This window comes from Myotis yumanensis, unplaced genomic scaffold (genome assembly GCF_028538775.1).
Source record: "Myotis yumanensis isolate MYYU_CA2020_CCGP unplaced genomic scaffold, mMyoYum1.0.hap1 SCAF_5, whole genome shotgun sequence".
NCBI classification, from domain to species: Eukaryota; Metazoa; Chordata; class Mammalia; order Chiroptera; family Vespertilionidae; genus Myotis; species Myotis yumanensis.
In genome coordinates, this window is record NW_027223756.1 from 52280344 (window position 1) to 52306197 (window position 25854).

At 40.1% G+C, this 25854-nt stretch overlaps 1 protein-coding gene across 3 annotated transcripts in view; it reads right to left on the reverse strand.

The window, feature by feature from the left end:
- Positions 1 to 25625, reverse strand: part of SLC10A7 (solute carrier family 10 member 7) — a 195648-nt gene extending 170023 nt beyond the window's left edge. For all 3 annotated transcript variants that reach the window (XM_070415273.1, XM_070415274.1, XM_070415272.1), the window contains exons 1-4: positions 25308 to 25625; positions 19097 to 19179; positions 13421 to 13557; positions 9246 to 9321 (exon numbers count right to left, since the gene is read on the reverse strand). In XM_070415273.1, the coding sequence (XP_070271374.1) occupies positions 9246 to 9321; positions 13421 to 13557; positions 19097 to 19179; positions 25308 to 25407 (396 nt within the window). In that variant the 5' untranslated portion in view covers positions 25408 to 25625. The remainder of the gene's footprint in view (positions 1 to 9245; positions 9322 to 13420; positions 13558 to 19096; positions 19180 to 25307) is intronic.
- Positions 25626 to 25854: the final 229 nt, after the last annotated feature.

A 25854-nucleotide genomic window follows, 5' to 3' on the forward strand; every position in this document is an offset into this window, starting at 1 on the left:
TACAGGTAAAGTATCACATTCTATTTTTAAAGTTGAATGGGACACAAGGTGTTTATTATTATTATGCTTTAAACCATATATATATATATATATATATATATATATATATATATCACACCTTTTAAAGATGTTTAAAACTTTTTTAAAAGTAGAATCCTGAGGCCCATTCATCACACACTCTAATTCAATAGGTCTAAGGTGAAGATAAGATTTTTCCCCTAATCACCTCAGGTAATGCCAGTGAAGGTGATATACAGAATCCATTTTGAAAAACCAAAAAATAAGCCAAGATATATACCTATAATCAATACACTGCTATTAGTGCTCAAGGTACCTTATCTTCATGGTTCAAATTACCAGGCTCAGCCTCAAACACAGATAACATAGAGCTTGGCATAAAATATTACTCTCAGATATGACAGGAGACATCTTCCTAACTCGCCCTGATTTATATCTATTCTGATTCTTAATGCTTTTCTTTCTTTTTTCCTTCAGATATTTGAAGGCAGATATTTTACAAAGCTATACAGCTTTGCAACTTTACCTGAGAATTAAGAACTCATACTGACGAAAATACCCAAGTTATAAAAACAGAAATTGTTTTGTAACTTCAACGAAAGGTAATAAGACTATTTTTAGGCAATGGCTTTTAGCTGAATCCTTCGCTATCTCAGCTTGCACACACACACACAAAAAAAAGAATAACTATTGAAGTTAAAGAAGATAATGCATCTTCTCCCAAACCCTACCTTTCTTGCTTTTTCATTAAATACCAGCTTAAGTGATAGAGAAATGAAATATCCCTATAACAGTAGCATTAAAGCTACATAGCACCTTCTCTCCAAACTCTGGAAAATGATTTTCCCATTTCTTAAAAAAGAACCTTCTTTTATAAAAGGAATCTCTGTGGTAGTGACCACAAGGCAGAAGTTACTTGAATTTTAATACAATGATTTCCTTAGCAAGTCCCATTAGGTTTAAAACCTCTGTAAGGCTTTGTGGGGGAGGGGAAATCATAGTTTTTAGCACAGAACTTTACATTTGAACAGAAATTTAAACCAAACAAATGTATAGTTTCAAAGAAAGAATAAGAGCTTATCCTGTATCTCCCATGTTATAATAAAATAGAAAACATGTTTACCTATCTTCTTTCTTATATTTAGAAATAAAATTAGGATTCACCAAGTCTTATTACTTTTTCTATTATTTAAAAAAGGAGAAGGAGTCCCGGGAAGTGCTAGGGAAGAGCAGGGTTGGAAAGGCTCTGGTACCTTCCTGAAAGGGAGGCCAGGATGTAGGAGGTGAAGTCTTCGCTGCCAGACGGTTTCACAGGGCAAGCAGGACCCCAGCTCCTGAGGGCTAAGGTGCGGCCTCTGAGAGAGGGCATGTATCCATCTATACCATATCGGGGACTCCTTCGTCCTCTGAGACCTCCCACACTCCACATCTCTCATCTGAATTGCCTCCCAGATACAAAGAGAAAGAACCCGCTGCAGCCACATCCTTGTCTACCCTCTTCTCAGCCTTCCCCACCATGAACTAGGGACTCTGGTTCAATTTAGATAGAATTGATCACTACTTTATTTAATTTGTCCTTTTTATAAAAAGTACAAAAAAAAGGAAAAAAGAAAGGAACTAAAGCTTCTCTCTCCCCCCCACCCCCCACCCCCAACATGGTCATCAATCAGACCATGTCAACAGCATACTTTTGAAAAGTTACATTTAAAACACCGGAATAGGGAGAAACCAAGATGGCGGCATAGGTTAACGCGGGAGTTTGCTGCCTCGAACAACCACTTCAAAAATACAATTAAAAGACGGAACTGACATCATTCAGAACCACAGGAAGGCTGGCTGAGTGGAAGTTCTACAACTAGGAGGAACCGAGAATCAGAGGAGGCACAGTGCTGACGTAAAATACTAAGGTGCGGAGTGTGCGCGGCGCGGGCTGGTGGCTGAGGGCGCGGTTGACTGTTTCAATCCAGAGGGAGTCTCAGACTCTGAGCTCCAGATCCGGGCGAGTCTCTAGGGACCCAGACTCAAACGGGAGAAGCGGGACTATCTGGCTTCGGTCCCTCTGAGGTTTGCAGCGGTTGCTGGGACAGAGAGGCAGAGCCCCTGGGGACGGACTGAGAGCAGCCATAACTGCTCCCTCCTCCGCCCTGTTGATCCTGTGGGACCCGCCCCGCCCAAGTCCTGCACAGAGCCATTTGCCAGATAGCATCAGGCAAAGGCTAGATTAGCACCTCCCTAGAAAACAGAAGTTCTCCCACTGCAAACACAGCTGATTCTCACAGCCAGTTGGCCTGGAGGTCAAGTAGTAATTACCTACAACAATCAAGGCTTGACTACAAGATTGCTCACAGAGACCACAAGGGGGTGCACCAAGAGTGTCGACCTCAGGTAATTGGGACACTTAACAGGGAAAGCCACTCTATCGACACAGCGAAGCATAAAAAAATGCCAAGACAAAGAAACAGGCCACAAAGGACAGAACCGGAGGAAAGCAGGCTACTGGATATAGAATTCAAAACCACACTTTTGAGGTCTCTCAAGAGGCTTCTAGAGGCTGTCGATAAACTTGATGAGATGTACAGGAAATCTAATGAGACCCTCGATGGTGTGATAAAGGACCAACTAGAAAGTAAGCATACACTGACTGAAATAAAGAATATTATACAGACTCCCAACAGCAGACCAGAGGATCGCAAGAATCAAGTCAAAGATTTGAAATGCGAGGAAGCAAAAAACACCCAACCGGAAAAGCAAAATGAAAAAAGAATCCGAAAGTGTGAAGATAGTGTAAAGAGCCTCTGGGACAGCTACAAGCGTACAAACATCAGAATTATAGGGGTGCCAGAAGATGAGAGAGAGCAAGATATTGAAAACATATTTGAAGAAATAATGGCAGAAAACTTCCCCTACTTGGTGAAAGAAATAGATTTACAAGTCCAGGAAGCGCAGAGAACCCCTAACAAAAGGAATCCAAAGAGGACCACACCAAGACACATCATAATTAAAATGCCAAGAGCAAAAGACAAAGAGAGAATCTTAAAAGCAGCAAGAGAAAGAAACTCAGTTACCTACAAGGGAATACCCATATGACTGTCAGCTGATTTCTCAACAGAAACTTTGCAGGCCAGAAGGGAGTGGCAAGAAATATTCAAAGTGATGAATACCAAGAACCTACAACCAAGAGTACTTTATCCAGCAAAGCTATCATTCAGAATTGAAGGTCAGATAAAGAGCTTCACAGATAAGGAAAAGCTAAAGGAGTTCATCACCACCAAACCAGTATTATATGAAATGCTGAAAGGTATCCTTTAAGAAGAGGAAGAATAAGAAAAAGGTAAAGATACAAACTATGAACAACAAATACGCATCTATCAACAAGTGAATCTAAGAATCAAGTGAATAAATAATCTGATGAACAGAATGAACTGGTGATTATAATAGAATCAGGGACATAGAAAGGGAATGGACTGACTATGCTTGGGGGGGAAGGGGTGTGGGAAATGCGGGAAGAGACTAGACAAAAATCATGCACCTATGGATGAGGACAGTGGGTGGGGAGTGAGGGCGGAGGGTGGGGTGGGAACTGGGAGGAGGGGAGTTATGGGGGGAAAAAAGAGGAACAAATGTAATAATCTGAACAATAAAGATTTAATTATAAAAAAACAACAACAAAAAACAACACGGGAATAAAAAAATTCAATCACAAAAAAAGAATCTAATTATGTTATTTAAATAAGAGTAGTTTAAAGTTTAAAAGCCACTAAATAGGACTGCCAGTCAGCTACACCCTTAACAGTCTCACTTTAATACCTAAAGCATTCGCTAGCATTCCAGCATCTACATTGTTATGCATGTACATTGAGTTCCTTCTGCAGCTAGAAGTTACTATAAATTCTATTGGCTCTCTGAAACAAGAATACCCAAGTTATAAAAACAGAAATTGTTTTATAACTTCAGCAAAAGGTAATAAGGCTATTTCTTGCCAAAGTACAAGCTGTGAGTTTAAAGGATGCAGTCACTTCCCATCCATGTTAAAAAACCTTTTGCTTGCCCTGACCAGTTTGGCTCAGTGGATAGAGCGTCGGCCTGGGGACTCAAGGATCCCGGGTTCGATTCCGGTCAAGGGCATGTACCTTGGTTGCAGGCACATCCCCAGTAGGGGATGTGCAGGAGCCAGCTGATCGATGTTTCTCTCTCATCCATGTTTCTAACTCTCTGTCCCTCTCCCTTCCACTCTGTAAGAAATCAATAAAATATATTTTTAAAAAAACCAAAAAACCTTTTGGTAATCAATAGTTTTATGAAGAAAAAAAACAACACTTTAAAATGAAAGGCATATTAGTAACAGAAAAAATCTCTTCCTAAATTATATAACAATTTTTCAAAATAAAACCAAGAGAATCATTTCAAATGACACTATTATGTCTGAACACATCCCCTCAAATCATTAAAGTACAAATATGCTACATAATCGCAGATGTTCTATTATACATGAGGACATATACTAAACATGTATATATACTAAAGATGTATATGTAAATATATGAGGGCATAAACTAAATGTTAAGAAGTTTTGTAACACAAAGTGCAATTTAAAAAAAAAGGTTTCTTACATGCCATAAATACTGCAAAGACTAGTCAGTTTGAAAGGACATGGAAATGCGCCCCAGCAATTTTCCTGCTGTGTTGAAACCCTCATGGGAACAAAGCTGCTGCATGGAGACAGAACAGTGAATCACAGAGATGTAGACTCAGAACCGTCACCCAATGGCACCTGACACTGAATTCAGCATTTGGACCTTTTCATTCACATGCACCAATAAATTCACTTTTCATCCGTAGACTAGGTTAATCTTCCCTTAAATTTATTTCAGCAAGAGCTTATATTCAGTTACTTTATAACATTACTTTAGAAAAACAGTAAACTTAAAATGATCTACTATCTTTACTTGATGATCATTTCCTTTCATAATCTGACATAAGTATAAGAAAGTCTATTCATTTCATATCAGAAGATATGACCAAACTGGACTTTACAAGCTTCATTTCTGAAGTTCAATTTTCAGTATTTGTGAAAAATTGCATCTTACTTCCCAATGCTTGATAGTCATGAAGACTCACCATACACACATTTAAAGAACTAGACCAATGATATTAGAAAACAAAGGAAATGTTTGTAAACTCAACCTTACTAGCATACATTAATGTAAACAAGTTAAATATCTACTAAGGAATGAAGATGTAAATACACTTTTTAATGCTACCTATTAATGACAAGAAAATGAGTGAACTTTGAACTTCTGCCAAAAGTAATTTGAGAACAAAAAGGTTTTTTGGCCTTACAGCTCTTAAGGGAATCACATTAGAATGAAAGAGATAAATGACACATTTAAACCCTTAACGCCAGTCTCTGATATTCCAAAAGAAACGCTTTCCTCAAATTATTTCAAGGTGATAGAAAATCAAAGCAAGAATCAGTCTGACTCCTATAACCCCTCTATCTCACTAATTATTAGGTGAAAGAATTAGCTGGAATAATTAAACGCCGGGTTTCCAACTATCCGCCAATTCTATTCCTACGCCAAAAAGCTAAATAGGGCTAAGAAAAAACACACAACCATGATGCCTGGCTTCCCTTTAAATGAATGATTAAATCTCAGCTGGGTCCTCAGTGCTGCCTGCAATGCTACCCTACTCTCCAGCTAACCCACTCTCCTCAGCGCGGCAGCAATGGCACGTTTCTCCTCTCAACTGAAACATTCATAGCACTTACTCTGTCATGACTCTCAGCTGCTGAGAAAAAATAAAAGTCATCCAGCTCCCTCTCTACTGTACAGTTCCCAACATAACAGAAACATGCCGTCATTTCTGTACTTAAAAATCTTAATCACACATCCCATCTAAATACAGCCTCAGTTCTCTGTTCCCTTTATCACAAAGGACCTCAAAATGATGTCTATAACTCTTATCTCTAATTCCTCTCTTCCCTCTTCCTGTTTTCCCTTGAACCTACTCCAAACAAGCATTTGCCCCTATATCTGACCAAGGTTACCAGTAACCTCCATGTAGCATAATTCAAGGGTCAATTCTCAGAATTCACCTTATACCACTTAATCAGCAGAATTTGACATAACTGATCATACCCTCTTCCTTCAAACACTTTCATCATCTGGTTTCAAGATACCATGATTTCTTGTTTTTCTTTACATTTCACTAATTATGTTTTCTATGTTGCCTTTGCTGGTTAATCCTCACTGTCATGACCTCTTAATGATGGAGGGTCCCAGAGCTGAGCCCTTGAACCTGTTTCTTTTCTAATTATGCTCTCTCCCCAGGTGATCTCCTCCAATCTTGGCTTGAAATACCATTTACTCACTGATGACTCCCTAATTTATATCTCCAGTTTAGACCTGAACTCTCAACTCTGTATCTCTAATTGCTTACTGACATTTTCATTTGGGTATGTAATAGGTATCTTAATACAACAAAAACACAAACTCTTGATCTTTACCCACATGGATGACATTACAAGTGTTCACCAACATCCAGTTCTCTTCTCATTCAGGGCACATCAATGACAACACATGATGAAGCTATACGACTTGTTCTGGCTAATTTAATGTGAGCAGAAGTGCCATGTACCCCTTCCAGCCTGGACAGTGAAAAGCCCATTGGTGACTCTCCAATCTCTCTTTCCCTGCTGTGGCAACTGTAAATGCTCTGTGTTCCATACAAATGGGGCCTCCATTAACCAGGCTTCCTTAATGACAGAAAAGACCTTCCAATTGATCAACATGGGACATGTACTATGAGTAAGAAATAAACCTATACAGGTAGCCATTGAGATTTTGACATTCTTAGTTATCACCAGACTGATACCTCCCAAACCTGCCCTCACAAGTACTCATCTCCAACTCCATCCTTTCAGCTGCTCAGTCAAAAACCTTGAGGTCATTCTTGACACCTCTCTTTCTCTCACATTCCACATCCAATTCATAAGCATATCCTGTGCCTTCAAAATGCATATGGCATCCAACCTCATTTCAGTGCCTCCACTATCATCCTGCTCTTCAAGACTCTGGTAAGAAATTGAAAAAACAAACCACACACTGGGAGGAAATATTTACAAAGCATATATCTAATGAGGGGGGCCCTTGCTGGTTTGGCTCAGTGGATGGAGGGGGAATTGGATCCAGAATATATAAAACTCTCAACTCTCATCAATAAGAAAGTGAAATACCCAATTTTAAAAAAGCAAAAGATTTAATAAACATTTTACTAAAAAAGACATGGATAGTAAATAAGCCATGGAAAGATAATACCACTTACCATCACTAGTCACTAAAACATGCAAATTAAATTAAAGCCCCAATGAGATACCACTCCACACATACCAGAATGGCTGAAATTAAAGACTGACAATACCAAGCGTTGCTGAGATGTGGAGCACTGGGATCTCTTACACGGCTGCTTGAAATGTAAAATGGTACAACCCCTTTTGAAAATACTTTGGCAATCTCTTAAAAAGGTAAACATGCACCTGTGGTAAAAAGGAGTGTGCCTGCATATTTACTAATAAAAGAAACGGTTCAATTCAAAAGCTATTTATAGGTGATTTATAACTATTTATTGGTGATTCCTCCCTTGGTTAAAATGCACTAAAACATATACCTACTAGATGATCCAGCCATTCTACTGCTAAGTATTGCCGAGAGAATAGAAAGTTTATGTCCATGTAAAGATTTGTACACAAATGTCCACAGCTCCGGCGTGAAAACTACCTGAATGTCCATCAACAAGTGAACAGATACACAAATTGTGGCACATCCATACAAAACAATACGTTTCAGCAATAAAAAGGAATGAATTACTGATACACACAATATAGATGAAACTCAAAGTATTCTGAGTAAAAAAGACAGAAAAAAAAAAAGAGTATACACTGCATGATCCATTATATAAAACTCTAGAAAATGCAAACTAATGCACAGTGACAGAAAACAGATCAGTGGTTGCCAGGGGAAGGGGGGTGCTAAGAAGAACAGGAGGGAAGGATTACCAAAGGGTCCAAGGAAACTTTTGACGGTAATGGACATGTTCACTATCTTCACTGTAGTGGTTTCACAGATATATACATATGCCAAAACATTAAATTGCTTAAATTTGTGCAGTTTATTGTATGTCAATAATATTTCAATAACCCTGTTTTTAAAAAGAATATAGCATGTGATCAAGAGATATTTTTGCAATTAATAAAATGGATGAAAACGAAAATAGATGCTAAGAAAGCAAACTCCTAAGGATGACTGAAGTGGCAACCCCTTATATCTTCCCTTATTCAATAGTATTATTTTCTAAATGATGGACTATAAGTGGAAAAGGGGGAATAGGCTACTACAAAGCAAAGTCCCTCAGGACAAAGTTGTAAGGCCTTTCAACTCAGAAGAGCCACTTATAAGTAGTTCTTTAAATGAATAACTGCTATCCCAATACACAAGCACTCTTCTTATGTCACAGTCCGCTAGCAGCTGGATAATGTTTTTAAACTTATCTTAGAAATCTGGCCTCATTTCCTTTTTTTAAAAAATATGTTATTGATTTTAAAGAGAGAAGAAGAGAGGGATAGAGAGATAGAAACATTAATGAGAAACATCGATTGGCTGCCTCCTGCATGCTCCCTACTGGGGATAGAGCCTGAAACCTGGGCTCTTACCCCGGGTTAGATAATCCCTATGTGCCCTGACTAGGAATCAAACCAGTGACCTCTTGGTATATGGGTCAACCCTCAACCACTGAGCCACACCAGCTGGGCTGACCTCATTTTTCCTTTGTATATCATCTTCACTAGTCATTAGACTTATACTGACCCCTTTCCCACAAATTTAATTCCTTACAATTTTTTAAAGAATTAAGGAATGGCCATAGCAGGTGTCCTCAGTTTATGAGTCCTGGATGAAAAGTCCCTTTTCTTGAATTCCTTGTCCTCTGTCTCCCAATTTCCCACTGAGGTAGAGAAATCCCCATCCCCATTTCATTCACCTCCTTTGAAATCCCAAATTCAACTCACTGTCATCAATTTCAACATCATCCTAATACATAAATAATTCACTTCTTTCATAAGCTGCTATGGTTATATGTTTTCTGCTACATGACTCCTATGTCATAAAATAGAATATAAACATAAAAGCACAGCACCCGTTTCTGTTTAAACAATTAGCCCCTTGACTCACCTCATTTCCACCGACTGCCTTGGTTAAAATCACTGCAGAAGATACAGGGGGAGGCATGCAACCTACAGTCTGCAAACTGAAAAATAAAAGAAAGTGCAATTATAAATAGTATTTTTCAATCACAAATAGTGTCACTACATTCATTCTAAAATTGCAGAGCTGCGTAAATGAAAATAGAAGAGTGATTATTGATGCACATGCCCTGTTGAGTTCAGACAATTCTATGTGAAGCTATATGGCTTAGAAGATGCTGCAAATGCCTGAGGAAGCTCTCATTTCATTCATAATTTTAGGTGACTTTATTTTTTAAATTATTTAAGCTTTTATTACATAATTTAAAAAAAAAACATTCAAGTTAGAGTAAGTATAGTCATTGAAAGATAACCAAAATGTATACAATTTAGCCTGAGTCTTATTTCAGGTATCTTTTCCTTACATTTTTTTGGTAGAAAGTCTTTACGGAAAAATAAAACTTTAAAACCACTTCCAAAGTTCAAAAATATTTAACAAAACACAAGCTTACATGTGTTTATTCCTTTCTACAAAACAGCAATTCTCAAAACTTTCATCTCATGATGTATATATTCTTTCTGATTGATGTTTCAAGATTCTTAGGATATATTCCCAGAAGTGGGATCATTGGGCCAAACAGCAGTAAAGGCTATATATTACAAACCTATAGCCAACATCATACTCAATGGGCAAAAAACTAAAACTGTTTCCCTTAGGAACAGAAATGAGACAGGGATGTCCTTTCACCACTCTTATTAACATAGTACTGGAAGTCCTAGCCACAGTGATCTTACAAGAAGAAGAAATAAAAGGCATCCAAATTGGAGAGGAGGAAGTAAAGAAGCTTTTAATCTTTCCTCCACTAATGTCTCATATTTGAAATCTCTGCTTTAGGAGTACACAACCCTTGCTAAACCTCTTATCCTTTAACTGATTACACCACTCATCTGACAAATCATATGCTGCCCCATTAGGTTGGTCACTATTTTATATATATACTAGAGGCCCGGTGCACAAAAATTTGTGCACTGGCAGGAGAGGGGGGTTGGGGGGGTGTCCCTCAGTCCCACTTGTGCCCTCTCACAGTCTGGGACCCCTCGGGAGATAACCACCTGCTGGCTTAGGCTCACTCCCTGGGTGGCAGATGGCAGGCCCAATCCCTCGGTGCCTGCCCCACCGCCCCGGGTCATGCACACGGCAGGGCCGAATCGGGGGTTGGGGTGCCACCCCGGGTCACGCACACGGCAGGGCCAATCCGGGGGTTGGGGCACCGCCCCGGATCAGGTCACACACGGGACACCCCGGGTCGGGGCGCACACAGGATGCCCCGGGCTGGTCGCACATGGGACATCCGGGCGGGCCAGCGGATCGCTACTGCCCCACCCGGCCGCCCAAGGTCGGGTCGCACACGGGACACCCTGGCGGGTCAACAGATCGCTGCTGCCCCGGGTCAGGTCGCACACGGGATGCCCGGCTGGCGGCTGGGCGAGCTGGCCGATCGCTGCTGCACTGCCCAGCCGCCCCAGGTCGGGTCGCACACGGACACCCGCCGTCCCGGGTGGCAGATAGCAGGCCCAGATGGCAGCAGGGCAGGCGGGATGACGCTGTCCCGCCCTGCCTGCAGTATGCAAATTAGCCGCCATATTTGTTGGAAGTTAATTTGCATATCACACTGATTAGCCAATGGGAGGCGTAGCGAAGGTATGGTCAATTACCATGTTTGTCTATTATTAGATAGGGTATATATATATATATATATCCTACACATGAACTAAATTGGAAGTTCCTTTAATACAAACAAACTGAGTTAATATCTTCCTATTTCTTGAGTGCAGATACTTGATATCTATTGGTTCTTAATATGCATTATACAGAGGTGGGCAAAAGTAGGTTTTCAGTTATGAGTATGTGAAACAGAGCTTATTGTTGTATTATTATTTATTAATTATTGTGTTATTTGTATGACAACTGCAAACCTACTTTTGCCCACCTCGTACATTGTTGTTCTAAAATGATGTCATTATATTTCTGTGACATTTTATGCTTTTCAGCAAAATTTTATGTTCACTCTCTCAAACTCAATCTGGCCAAAACAGCCCTCTTGATTTTCCCCTCTTGTTCTACTTCTCTCCAGCTAAGTAAAGGATGTCACCAATTACCCAGTGGCTCATACCCAAAATCTAGAAGTCATCCTTGATTCCTTCCTGTCCTCCTCTCTCCATATCCTATCCATCCATGGGTTCTGAGAACTCCAATTTTAAAATATATCTTTTACACATCAATTTCTCCCTACTGCGCTGCTATACCATGCTAGCCTCCCAGCTGGTCTCCTAGCTTTCTCTCAGGCCCTTCTATTATCTATTATTTTCCACAGACTAGCCAGGAGAATCATTTGCAAATATAAATCAGACAACACCACTTTCTCATTTAATTCCCTCTGGTGGTTTTCTGTACTGCTCAGAATAAACTCTGAATGCATTACCATGGCCCACAATGCTGAGTGACTGGTTTCTGCCCACTTTTCCAACCCCAAGTCATAGTATTCCTCCTCCATGTCAGCAGGCTCTGGCCACCATGGTCGCTTTCCTGACCCTCAAACGCACCAGGGTTATTCCTGCCTTGGAGCCTTTGAACATTCTGTTTCCTTTGCCTAGAACACTCTGCCCCATGAACTCTACAATCTAAATTAATCACCAGCCTGTACACCCAACCACTTAAGGATATCATAGTGCTTTACTTTGCATCACTTACTTCTATCTTAATCATCTATTTACTTGTTTACTGACAATCACATCCAAAGTCTCTTCAATGTGCAAAACTCACTCTTGGCCCATTTTGTTCAGTGTTGGTTTTCCAATATTTATAATAATTCCTGGTATATAGCAGGAGTTAAATAAGTGATTTCCCTGATATTGCTGTTCAAGCAGGCAGTAAAAGCATAATTATCTTCATTTTATGAACTGGGAAACTGAGGTTCAAAACTATTAAATGCCTCAAAGTCACCTAGCAAGTTAGGGACAGGGTCAGAATGCAATCTTCAGCCTTTAAGTTCAGTATTTTAGCTATTATACCATGACTAGTGGTCTGGTGCATGAAATTCATGCACATTAAAAGGGAATTACTTAGAGGAAATATTTGAATATTGCTATTTGCCCTTTTGCTATAATAGAAGTGTCAGAGATGGAAGAAAATTAGTAAAATGTATATGAAAATCTCCCTCCTGTCAGAGTCTGGGGCACATCGCAGGACCCAGAATCAAGTCCCCACCCACCCACACGCACCTTGAAATCATGCGAGACCCAGACCCAGCCGGCCCCACCCCCCTCAAACCCCGCCGGGCGGGGGGTGCAGCCTCAGGTCCCCCGGCCTGGCGCCAGGTCGGGGGCGCGGCCTTAGGTCCCCCAGCGCAGCCTCAGGTCCCCCAGCCCCAGCGCAAGGGAATGACAACCATTTGCATATTAGTTCTTTATTATGTAGGATGCTAACATAAGGTCAGTTCTTAACCAATTCAAATAATTTTTTTAAAATCATCAAATCCTTTAAATAAACATGACAATATTTTTAATGGAAGAAACGATTCTAATAAAAATCTATTGTTAAATCAACTACCCAATCAAACATAATACAGAACAGGTGAAAAAATAAATGTTTGTCCCCTGTATATGTTTTTCTTTTCTATATATTTTTAAAGCCATTATCTCTGTACATTCGGTAAGATAAATCACAAAAGTTAAAGCACCAATTGACAGTCTATCTTTTTTCATACATACAGATCTTACATCCTCTAGTCCCTTTCAGTTTTCTCCCAAAACAACTCTTTTAAATTCCCAGAAACACAACTTTTTTAAATTCCCACAACTCTTTTAAATTCCTAAAACCTTAAGTTGAAGGATAATAATAATGTTAAAAGTGTTTTTATTTTCTTATAAGATATCACACATAAGTTGCTATGGAAATAATGTCACTAGAGATGTCCCATTAAAAGTGGACCCTCCAAGAACATATATGCATAGCCCATGAACACAGACAACAATGTAGTGAAGGCAGAGAGTGGGGCTGGGTGGACAGAGGCAAACATGGGGGGAAGGCATCTGTAATAGTGTCAACAATTTAAAAATTAATTAATTAATTAAAAAGTAACTCTTCAAAATATTTAAACATACCCCTTCAAAAGCCATTCATTGATCGGTGTGATTGATAAAAGCTGAAGAAAAAGCCATATTGCTGCTGGGAAGAATGCAAGTGTAAAAATCTGAATGAAAAGATGCAGTCGTATATGCACCAAAGCACTGGTCAGCTCCTGCAAAACAGGACACAAGGTAAAAAAAATTAAGAAAACTATTTCTGAAGATAGGTTGGTACTAAAATAACATCACATAAATTGTTTTTTTAATTGAGATATAATTGATATATAACATTATATTAGTTTCAGGTGTATAACATGATGATTCAATATTTATATATATTGTAAATTGATCATCACAATAAGTCTGGCTACATACATCAATTTGGAGTTATTTCATAGCTAAATATTTTAACCTATGCATATGAGATTATGCATAAGTATTAAGAGACAAATTTTAAGAGAAAAGTTATTGCATAAGAGACAAACCTTAAGAAAAAAGTTGATCATGGTTATGAAGTTATTCATGAAGATTATAATTTTTATATAAAATTTCTGAAATATTCTAATTGCTTTCCAATATACAATATATCACAATAATTCAGATTTGTGAAATTCTGGACCAGGACTAAGCTAACTACTGGTACATTTGAGAACTGTTGACACTGCAACAAACATGTACGTTTAAACATTGAAAAAAAATAAATCTTATTTAAAATTTTAGTAGAACCTATCACAATTTATAAGATAATTAACCTCTGGTCATTATATCAGACCTAGAAAGGCCTCAATTTGGCAAGATGTTACTAAATCTACACACAGATCATAATTTTTAAAAATGTTCCCCCCAACAACATTCTATAATTAAAAACAGCTGTTTCCACAAAATTGACTCACTCAATTTCTTTGTTAGCATTCACTGAATAGTAGTTATATGCCATTCTCTGAGCTTGCACTGTATGTATGTCATCTCATTTAATCCTCACATCAACACCATTAGGTGGATGTTATTTTTCCTGTTTTACTGATGAGGATCTTGAGGTTGAGAGCTACTACACAGTGAAGCTCGGAATCAAACCCAATAAACCTGTGCCTGTGTCATCCTACTGCCAGGGAGGGAGAAAATTCCCATCCAACAGGACAAGCCAGGCACATGTTATGAGTCTCACAACTAAAAGGTACTCAGTTAAATTTGAGGGTTTACATATATACTAACAAGTGTTTGCATTTGAATTTCTTTGAGTTGTGTGGTTTTTCAGTGGAAATAAAACACATTCAGAAAGTAGTAGAAAACTGACATATAACATTCGGGCACTCATTAAAGCACATTCAAAGTTGCCAGAGAGTCACTGTAATAATAATGTCCCCACAACCCCCAGTTCAAGCAAGACTTTCAAAAGAGCCTCAGCCTCAGAGGTGTGAGCTGGAGTTTATCATTTAATAAACAGTAGGTCAGGGCAAACTCATTCACTGACCACCACCTCTAGGATCTGTCTCAGAGGCCCCCTATTTATCTCCCTGTGTGAAGGCACACAGCAGTTCCATTTCGGCCACAAGATGTCTTTAATGGTATTTAAGGAACTTCCGGTAATCCGGAATAATGTAGGGAAACACTGGACAGACCAGAAGCCATACCAGGTCCATGGATCAGAGCTAAGAGAAAAGGAGCCATCCTTGCTCTGAATCAGAAGTTTCACCCCAGAGACACCTGAGCACCAGCAGTACCCAGAATCCTCAGCAGCCTTGAAACCAAATCTCACACAGATATACTCAGAGGCATTCAATAAATACCAAATACATATGAGTGTTTTCAATTGTTTAAATTGTAATAAAATGATTAGCCACAATGCAGTAATTAAGGCATTTGCATATACTTCTCATAGAAATATAAAATAGTGTAACTTTTCTAAAAAGTAAATTGGGGATATATATCAGGGACTATAATACAATTTATATTCTTAGATCCCAAAATTTTATATCTAGGCATTTATCCCAACAATATAAAAAATGGTTACAAGCATTTATACACAGAATTGATCCTCACAGCATTATCCATTATGGTAAAATCTGGAAACAACTTAAATGTCCAACAATGGAAGAATAGCCATATAAGGTAAGAATTAAACAGTGTTAAGAGCTATTCTAAACCATGTTAAAACTGTATACAGGGATGTAAGAGCACAGGGTCTCTCCCTACTTAATCAGCATATAAACTGGCACAACCTGTAGACAGCAATCTGGCAACTCATTTCTTCATTCGACAAATACTTACTGAGCACCTGCCACCATTCTAGGTACTTGGAGAATCTATCACAACTTAAACTGCATGTCATTTTGACCTATAAATTCCACTTCCAGGAATTAGCCCTTCACCTATACTCCAAAATGTGGGAAATGACATGTTTTTAGTGTCCTTTGCAGAGTGTTTATAACAGCAAAACATGGTAATTACCTAAATGTCTATCAATAGGGGACCAGGAAAATGTAACATGACACACTCATAAAATAGAATACTTTTCAGCATACACAAAGAAACAGGGAGTTCTTTATATGTTGATATAAAATAAAATAATCTCCAAGATATGTTTCTGAGTTAAATAAGGTAAGGTGGCAAACAGCATAAAATAACAGTTTAAAGGGATGGATACAGATATGTATGTTTTGCATAGAATATCTCTGGAAAGACACACAGAAACTGTTATCTCCAGAGAAGAGAAATGGATAGATAGCTGGTAAAGGGGTATAAGGACGACTTTTCATCATATATACTTTTGGACCTTTTGATTTATGTACATAAAAGTAAACAAAATGTAAATTATTTTATTTTTCAATGTATAAGTGAAGAAAAATTAAATAACAGTATTAAATTACATGAAAAATTGCATATACCTATATACATATATATAGTTTTAAAAATATTTTATTTTTAAAACATTCTATATGTAAAATATGTTTAAGAAAAAAAGTACAAAAGCACACAAATGTTAGAACAGTTATTTTTACTCTTTCTAATCTTTCTACAATAGGGAAATACCACTTCTATAATCAGAAAAGAGTTATGAAAAATAAAATGCAGTTAGGTTAGAGACTACTGCATGACCTAATAAATGACAATTAGAAACAATTGATATCACATCAGAATAATGGATCAGTAAGAACTCATCAAAATGAATCACAAGAGCCTACCGTGTTGGGGCCTCTTAACAACAGGGAAATAACAGACATGAAGTGTTTCCTAAGAAAGATTTTCAAGACTGTCACAAAAACCTACTATTATAGGTTTTCTAGATCTTCATACAACAGTAAAGAGAAAATAAGGTAACACCGGAAAAGAAAAAGCAAGTAACACCTTAAAATCCTGCTCATCTTTGTTTGTATCCCTGTGCCAAGCATGGTGTGTTGTAGTGATAGGCACTTGATAGGTTATTTGTTTAAATAAATTGGTCCTGCCATGGTCTGTTAAGTGACAAATCCTCTGAAACTGCAGGTTTGAAGTTAGCTATATATAAAATAAATCTCAAAGGTGACATTATTACATTTCAGTATAATAATATTTCAGAAACCATTTCAACACATATTTCAAAAACTAGAAATCAACAGTTAAAAAAACTGAAGATTTAGCATTAAATCTTTTTAGCATGAAGTGTTAACACCGAGCTCTTTATAATTTTAATAAATGAGCAAAACAAACTTTAGAATACACATCATTACATCAATGTATGAGTAATGTTCAATATGAATCAAACTCGAATGGGACCATAATAAATGCTTTCAAATAAATTCAAGTCAATAATAACTCGCCGTCTTCTGTGTGCAAAAATGCATGATTCTAAGACCTAATAGGATACAAAAATAGTCCCAATTGAAATTAATTTAAGATTATTAACTAGAAAACAAATAACAAGATTGCTACCTTCTATTGCCCAAGAAATTAGCAGGGCTTAGAGATGGCTTAACATTACACAAAGATGCAATCTAGGCCATCTTAAGTTAAATGGATCTGGAAAATGACTTAATGTTGTATTCATTTCAAAAGGGTCTTTCGTGGAGGAAATGGTTCTGATGGCTTCTTAGATACATAAGAAAAGCCAGGGATCCAGGCATATCTCATCATTAGATCCAAATTAGTTGGATGACTCTGAAGGTTTCCTAGGTGCTTACAGAAGAATTTGGTCCTTAGAGAAGTGCTGATAACTGTGACATTCCTTCTTCAATTTCTGCATCCCACAAAGTTGGCTGCTTTACAGAACAGCATTAAGCAAGAAGCTAAGGAGAGAAATCAAGTCTCTTGCCAGATTTCCCATGGCATAAGCAACAGTTGTAGCCATTAAGAAGCCACCAGGGGGCGTAGTTAGAGCAACCTCCCAAGTAGAGGACTTGGGTGAGGCAGCTGCTTCACAAAGAGCATTAACCAAGGCCAGCAGGAAGACCTCCAAGGAAGATCAGACCAGCAGCACAGCAGTGGTAAATTCTGTCCCCCATTTGAGGACCAATAGAACTCTGGTGTTGACAGGTAAAGCCTATGCCCTTTAAGTACTAATCACAGTCCTTTCTTATCAGTATAATTTACAAAAACTGGAATTTGACATATTTAGGAAATCCCATCCATGTCAGCTATTTTCAGAAGACCAGTAATCAGTGAGGATATTTAGCATTCTTGAGACACACTTCATCTGTGGTAAGACACTACACATGGATCCCATCTATATCCCAAATGACCCCAATGGAAAGATCTATACCAACCTGCTAACTACAGAATACCTAAATTTAGTAAAACCATATTTTTTTTTCTATGTTGCTACTAGGACGATCAAAAAAGAGGTAAGTAAATTTGACCTTTATTCAAATCACACTTAAAAGAAAGATATTTGAAGTAAAGACAAGATATGATGCACAAACAGAATTGTATGTTTTAAAATCATTTCCTTAAAAAAAAAAAAAAAAGCCTTCTTACATAGTAAAATTAACCTGTCTATGTAAGACTAAGCAGCTTAGAATGATGACTTTTAAAACTCTATGTAATTTCTTCAAAAGCAAATGGGTATTTTCTCCTATTTTTTCTCCATTATAAGTCAAAAGGGAATCATATATTCTACTCATTCCTATCTCGGGTATAAAAATGTCTGGATATTTAATTCCAAGGAATCCCATATTCAGTGACACCTGGATCAATAAATAACATTACCTGTATGTCTTCATGATAAAGTGAGATTTAGTATGAAAAAGTACAAATATTTCCTCAAGACATCCATTAACATTTAATAACTATACAGCACTAGCAAAGAATATACATCTGTAAAAATACAAATTAGTTAAAAAGTTTTAACAAGCATCACTCCTAGGAACAAAAGATGATCCACAAAGTTATGGAAGCCCAAATAAACATCTACAGCTTAAAGGGGCCACAGTAGGCACCATTATAGTTACCACCATAATCTGAGGAAGACCTGAAGGAGATGCATCACTTCAGCTGCCATATTAAAAACACACTCATTATAGCCACATCTTCAGGTTCCATGCTGCTTGACTATAAGGTTTGTGGAATACGTACGTACAAAACACAAGTCCAGTGCTGAAGTCCAAGTTACCTTCTGTTATAGTGGAGCCGTCAGACTACAGCTACACACAGCTTTACAAAAGGATCTGAGAATTTAAAATATTAAGTACAAACTGAATTTTTCTCCCTGCTTTTCATGTGCCCCATAGGTGACAGTACCTCTGTTTTTAATGATAGTCCACTGTTAAAGAATATTGTTGCAACAGCAATGTAGGAGACAGTTATTTCTGGCTTCAGTGGTCCTAAAGAGAGAGAAATTAGGTACTGTTAGATAAGAGTTTCCAGTCTTCCAGTATGAAAGACAAATCCAGTGGAGGAGGACAAATGGTACTTCATTTCTTAGTGTTGACCCTGGTATGTTACTCTCCTGATGGAGTTGAGCATTTGCTGTGATGCCATCTAATTCCAGAGAGAAGTTTCCAGAAGGCAAGGATCATGGCTAGCCAGCTCAGCACAGTATCCTTGGACCAGAAGAATAAAAATAAACTGCTCTCACATAAGAGAGCAGATAGTCAACATCCTTCAACATAGGTCCTAATGATATCTACCACAGTATCAGTCCCCAAACCAAAGGAGAGAATTTCTCAATGGAAGAAGTTACATTATCTTCAGCGAGTATTATTTTATTTCTTCTAGGATACCAGAAATAAAAGCTTGCATTCATGCATATATTCAGTTCTCCCCAAGAGTATCCAATCTATAAATATTTATTGAGCACTTACTATGTGATTGAGATAATACAGAGTAATAGAGTACTTAACAACATGTTGTTAACATTGTAATTATTAAGAAATTGTGCTTGGCCTTGGGCATACTGTAGTGAACCACATAGGCCTGATCTCTGCCCTCCAGAAAATTCCTCTCTGAAGTTAGGCTGGCATCATCCCAGACGCATTAACATTGTGAGTACTATAAGGGGCAACCCTAAACTTTATACCAACAGTTTAAAATCTGAAATTATCTCGTATTTGACATTCTATGCAACCCTCTTGTGCTGAGTTGAATAACATCCCTCCAAAAATTTGTGTCCTTCCAGAACCTTATTTGGAAACAGGGTCTTTGCAGATATAATCAAATTAAAATGAGGTCTCATCCGATTAGGGTGGGCCCTTTTCCAGTGACTGGTGTTCTTATAAAAAGAGGGAAAGATGGCCATGTGAAGACAGAGGCAGAGACCAGAGTTTATATTACCAAGGGACATGGTTGGCAGGCAACCACCACAAGCTAGAAGAAGCAAGGAAAGAGTCTGCCCTACAGCCTTCGGTGGAAGCATGGCCCTGCCAACATCTTGATCAGACCTTAGCCTCCAGAACTGTGAGAAAATAAATTTATTGTTTTAAGCCACCCTATTTGTGGTAATTTGCTGTGGCAATGCTAAGAAACTAATACACCCTTTAAACAAAACAACAGGACCGTGCTGGAGGCAGACCGCATTCATGGCTCCTCCGTTCCCTGTAACTCTCCACCATACACTTAGAGATGTTGTTCAGCTCCAAGCTCAGGAAAAATCACCATTCATTCAGTCAACAAATATTTATTGAGCAACTACTATATTTTAAGTAAATGTAGTACATCAGTGAATAAGAGGAACAAAGATCTCCTCAAACAATGTCATAAATTCTTTTATGTACCTAGCATTCACACAAATCATTTTGCTGAGATCTGAGACAAGGAAACAAAAGGGAGAAGGTAAGTGCTAACGGCATTACAGACCAGGGCAGTAAAGGCTGTTCACAAACTTGAAAGGAGGTACATTATTGTTATGCCCATGAGTGAATCTGTCTCAGCAGCTCACACTTACAAATAGTATTTCCTCAACAACTGAGGAAGGTGATTCAGAAGCAGATTTTAAAGTCAAGGAGTCTGGCTTGTTTTGAAAGTAGATGCTTCCCAGGAATTTTAAGTACCATTTAAAAAAAAACGAATAGCATTTTTATTTTCCGCCAGTCTCCTGTTTGTTTGTTTTTCATCAGACCTTAATCTTGTCAACTGTGGTTCTCCCACAGTGGTGCCTCCAGAATGCCCATGTAAGATGGGTCAGAGTTAGCAATGTGGTCGCAAGTGAGAGCCACCTCCAGAGCCAGCACACGGCATCTGCTTCCATTGCATGGTTCTCTGGGGCAGCTAACGCATCTACCTTAGTTAGCCAACAACCGAGTTTTTAAAGAACTCTTCCCACAGTTCACATACACATACATAAATACACATGATAACTGTTAACTAATTGGTGTAATTCAGCGGAATGATTCTTGACTTTCAATGTTTTAAATGGTGGAGACGGGTTATACTGTGTGTTTCCTTTTATTAGATGCATCTCTAAATAACTCGAAACTGTGAAAAGACATGGGGAGGGTATTCCAGGACTACCTACAAAATATCTTTTAAAAAGGAAAGGAGGAAATTGTTCTGACTTGGAGAAACCTAAGGCCCCTCTGAGACATGATCACTGAGATGCCAACAGACAGCTCAACTTTTGAATGCGGAACTAGAAGTTCCAGGGCTGCAATAAAAACTTGGTAAATATTTGCACAGAAGTGAGAGATGAAACTACTATTTAAAAATGATACCTGGCCCTCTCCAAGGTAATGAGTATATCTTCTATGTCACCAGAATAACCAGATCCAGATCTTAAGATGGCTATAGAGCTAAAGTGGAAATGTAAATTTTAACTTTTCCTTTAAACAAAAGCAAAAACAAATTCTTTATCAGTGAAAATGAGTTAGTAAAATCAAAAGAAAAATTTTAAAAATGAAGCAATTGGGGGCTCCAGAACTCACACTTTTTATGGGGGTTAGGGGTGAAAAGGAGAGAAAACTATTTGGAATGCTTAAAAAATGAAAGGAACTATTATCCTATATAATAAAAGCCTAATATGCAAATTGTCCCCTTGACTGAGAGTTCCACTGGGAATTCAACCAGGGGGTGGGACTGGCTGGCCAACTGCCCGCAGCCCGTCCCCCCCCCCCCCCCAAGCTGGCCCCACCCCAGCCAGCGGAGGTGGCAGGCAGCCAGGGGAAGGGAGGCCCCAGTTGGCAGCCACTAGGGACCCTACCCGTGCACGAATTTCATGCACTGGGCCTCTAGTTATTTCATAAAATCTACTCATCTTCAAAGTAAATTTTATTTCTAAACCTGATCTAAAATATTTGTGCCAATGTACTTAGGCTTATAGCATGTTTCTGGTTATGTTCTTTTAGCGGAAAATTAATGAAGCATTTTCCTTTTTAGGGTTTATGTATTATGAATGGCAATCATTTAAGTTAAGATGCAGGTAGAAATGAGAAAGTTACTCTGTACTTCCAAAGAAGTAAACCTTTCTCTTCCCAAGAATGAATAACACCATGTTGAACTTGATTAAACGCTAAGGTTGCACAGCTCATAGTTTCCCTGGGTTTCAATGAACCGATTAACAATACCTCAGCATCTATATACATTTACATCTATTGTGGCTCTTTATTTCCACACTTCTTCTATTTATTGAAAAGTAAAAGATAAGTGAGTAAAAAGAACAGTGAACTGAGAATTAAATTATCTAGGCTAGTACCTAGTATGCTTTTTCCCATTTGAAAAGTCATTCAACTTCTCTAATTTTAGGGTTCCCACATCTATAAATTTCCTGCCATTACAAAACTCACTAATTGGCCATAAAGATTTTTAAAAATATTTTTAATATGTTTTTATTGACTTCAGAGAGAGGAAGGGAGAGGGAGAGAGAGATAGAAACATCAATGGTGAGAGAGAATCATTGATGGGCTGCCTCCTTATATCCCCTACTGGGGATTGTAAGTGCACCCAGGGCATGTGACCTCCGGGTTCATGAGTTTACGTTCAACCACTGAACCACACCAGCCGGGCTGAAGATTTTTTTAAAGGGAGGTCAGATCATAGTGGTGACACTTGAAGTGTAGAAGTCTTACACTTAAAAATGAAGAGTGTAGCCCTGGCTGGGTGGCTCAGTTGACTGGAGCATGGTCCCATACACGAGAGCAGGGGTCCTCAAACTTTTTAAACAGGGGGCCAGTTCACTGTCCCTCAGACCGTTGGAGGGCCGGACTATAGTTTAAAAAAAAAACTAGTCAGCTGCTAAGCAACAGGCAGCAGCGGCAAAAACACCTGGCGGGCGGATAAGCGGGCCGAATGTGGCCCGGGGCCGTAGTTTGAGGACCCCTGCACCAGAGAATGGTGGGTTTGATTTCTGGTCAGGGTACGTACCTAAGGTTGCAGTTTGATCCCAGTCGCACATGTACGGGAGGCAACCAATTGATGTTTCTCTCACATTGATGTTTCTCTCTCTCTCCCTTCCTCTCACTCTAAAATCATTTTTTTAAAAAATAAACATATGCTTGGGTAAGGATTTAAAAAAAAAAGAGTGTAATCATTAAGGTAGTGATCCAGGCAAAAGTGAAGTGAGCATCTTAAGTTGAAGACTATAAAAACTTTTCCCATTTAAAATAATATCTAGAAAACTGTTCTGAAAATTGTTCATCAATGTACTGAGCCCATACATGGAAACTCTGACTAAAAGTTAGAAGCAAAAAGAGGTGCTTTGGACCAGTCTAAAGAGCAGAATAGGACAGAAACATTTTCAGCAACCATTCCTTTCCTTGTTCCTAGATTTTTGTTGGATTAACTAGTGGAGTGAAAGTGTTCCTTGTCAATATTTGGAGGTTTATTTTTATTTAAGAGGTTTTAAGGTCAATCAGAAGTTCAACAGAAGTAACAAGAACTTAGCCTGACAGCCTATATAATTGTTTGCTTGACTTTTGGTTTTAGAGAAAGTAACTTTCACACATGGACAGCTATCAAAGAAACCCCAGAAGTTTAACTGTTATCTAACACCAGTGGATTCTGGTCTGCTCCTTGGGGCTAAAAATCAGGGCACAGAAAATGTCTTTATTCCAGAGAGCTCCTTCTTTATAACGGTTATGCATCTGTAATGATTGTTCATCAAGAAAATGTGCATGGATTTTGCAACTGGTATGAAATAAGGGGGAGTCCTGGTCTCCAGTCCTTCCACTTCCCTAGCTCACTCATCCTAGGGTAGGTCACCTGATCTCAGGCCTCAGGGTCTTCAACTTCGAAAGAAGCCTGTTGGCTTAAAATACTTTAAAGATCCCTTTGAGCGATTCACAGTCTACTCTTTGGAAATTAAACAAAAGAAATGAATTATCCTAGATTGATGGCATGAGGACTAGTGAAAATGGGAACCGGCATTTCTAACGTAAAAAAAAAGTGTTAATGCCCCCAATCTTTGTTCAAGTCCTTCCTTTTCAATGTTCCCTGAAGCGACTTCTCAATGGAGGTACGAAAGGGAGAGGGTAGAAGGAACCACGGTCCTCCTGAGAGATCGTGTTACCCCGCATCATGGTTTAACAAGGAGCAAATAACTCCAAATATGCTCCTGAGCACTTCCGACCATAGAAAGATCGCCTGCGCCCACTTCTCTCCTATCTGTCCCTGTTGTATGACTGAAGTATTGAACCGGTCAATGAGCCTGGAAACTGGCAAACAAGGTCAAAAAGACAGTACACTGAAGGAATTCAATGCATGCTTATGAAAAGTAGGACATGATGGGGGGAGTCGAGGGGGGCGGTTAAGGGGCATAAAAGGCTAATGATGATGTCTCCAGCCGCGGCCACCCATGCCTCTCCCCGCACTACAAGGCTCCCACTCTTCGGGGTCCGAGTGTGGATCCGCCCGCTCACATTTCCTCGCCAAAACCCACACAGCACAGAGCCCCACACAGCCTGCGCCCGGAGACCACGGCGGGGTGCAGCCACCGGCCCGCCCGCAGCCACCGGCCCGCCCGCCGCACGCGGAAGCGGCGTCCCGTCGGGAGAGTGTGCAACGTGTCACTCGGCCCCGGAGCTGCCCCCGCTGCTCCGCATCCCCCAGACTCTGGGCCGCAAAGCCGGGGCTGCAGGAGGAAGGGGTGCCCCTGCCTCTTTCTCTCCCCTACTTTTTTTTTAAGGGAGGAGGGTTGGAAATGGACCAGGTCATGGTGCCCACTCCGAGACAGGCCAGGAACTGCGGGCACCCCAGCATCCGCGGGACAGGGTGCTGCTCGGCAGGGGAGAGAAGAAGTTTCATCCCAGTCTCGGTCCCCTCACTCCTGGGCACCGAGGAGACTCACTGTCCGTCCGCGGGAAAGGGAGCCCGCGTTCAAAGTCGCTGGCCCCGTTGTGCACGACAGATCCCCTCTGGGGTCGGCCACCGGAAACGTCAGCAAAAGGGCCCCCCGGGCCGGAGGACACCTGGGCGGGGCGGGGCCCCCGAGAGCGGCAGGCGCTCCCCGAGGACCGGGCCCCCCCCTCCTCTCCGGGACTCGCCCGGGAGTTCCGAAGCGGAGCGCGCGGAGGCGCGGACTTACCCCCGTTCACCCCGATGGACGGCTCCAGCTTCGCTCCGGCGATCGCCAGCACGATCCCGACCATGAACCATTCTTTCCTCAGTCTCTCCAGCAGCCTCATGTTTGTCAGGATGGGTGGGTTTTGTTTACTTGTTTGCCTTTTTTCCTTTTGGAGCTGCGTTCGCTGAATCCCGGGGGCGTCCGCACACTTTCCACCGTCCCTCTTAACATGCAGCAGAGCAAGTCAAATTGCTACTTGTAAACGGGAGACCCGGGGGCTGCTCGGGCGGCTTCGCGGAGGGCTGGGAGTAGTAGTATCCAGTGACAGAGAAGCCTCACTGAGCGCCGCCATCACTACCACGCGCCTCCGAATAGACGCGCACCCGCCGGCGCCGCTCGGGCCGCCTCTCCCGTGCGCGAAGGCTCCGAAGGGGACCGCTGGGCCAGGCGGGCCGGCGCGGGCGGGCCGGGAAAAGAGGCTGGCCGCCGGGTGGGGCTGACGGACTCGCCGCTTCCAGGACCTGCGGGACCTTAGGGATGACTGGGGCGGGGAGAGCCGGAAGGCGCC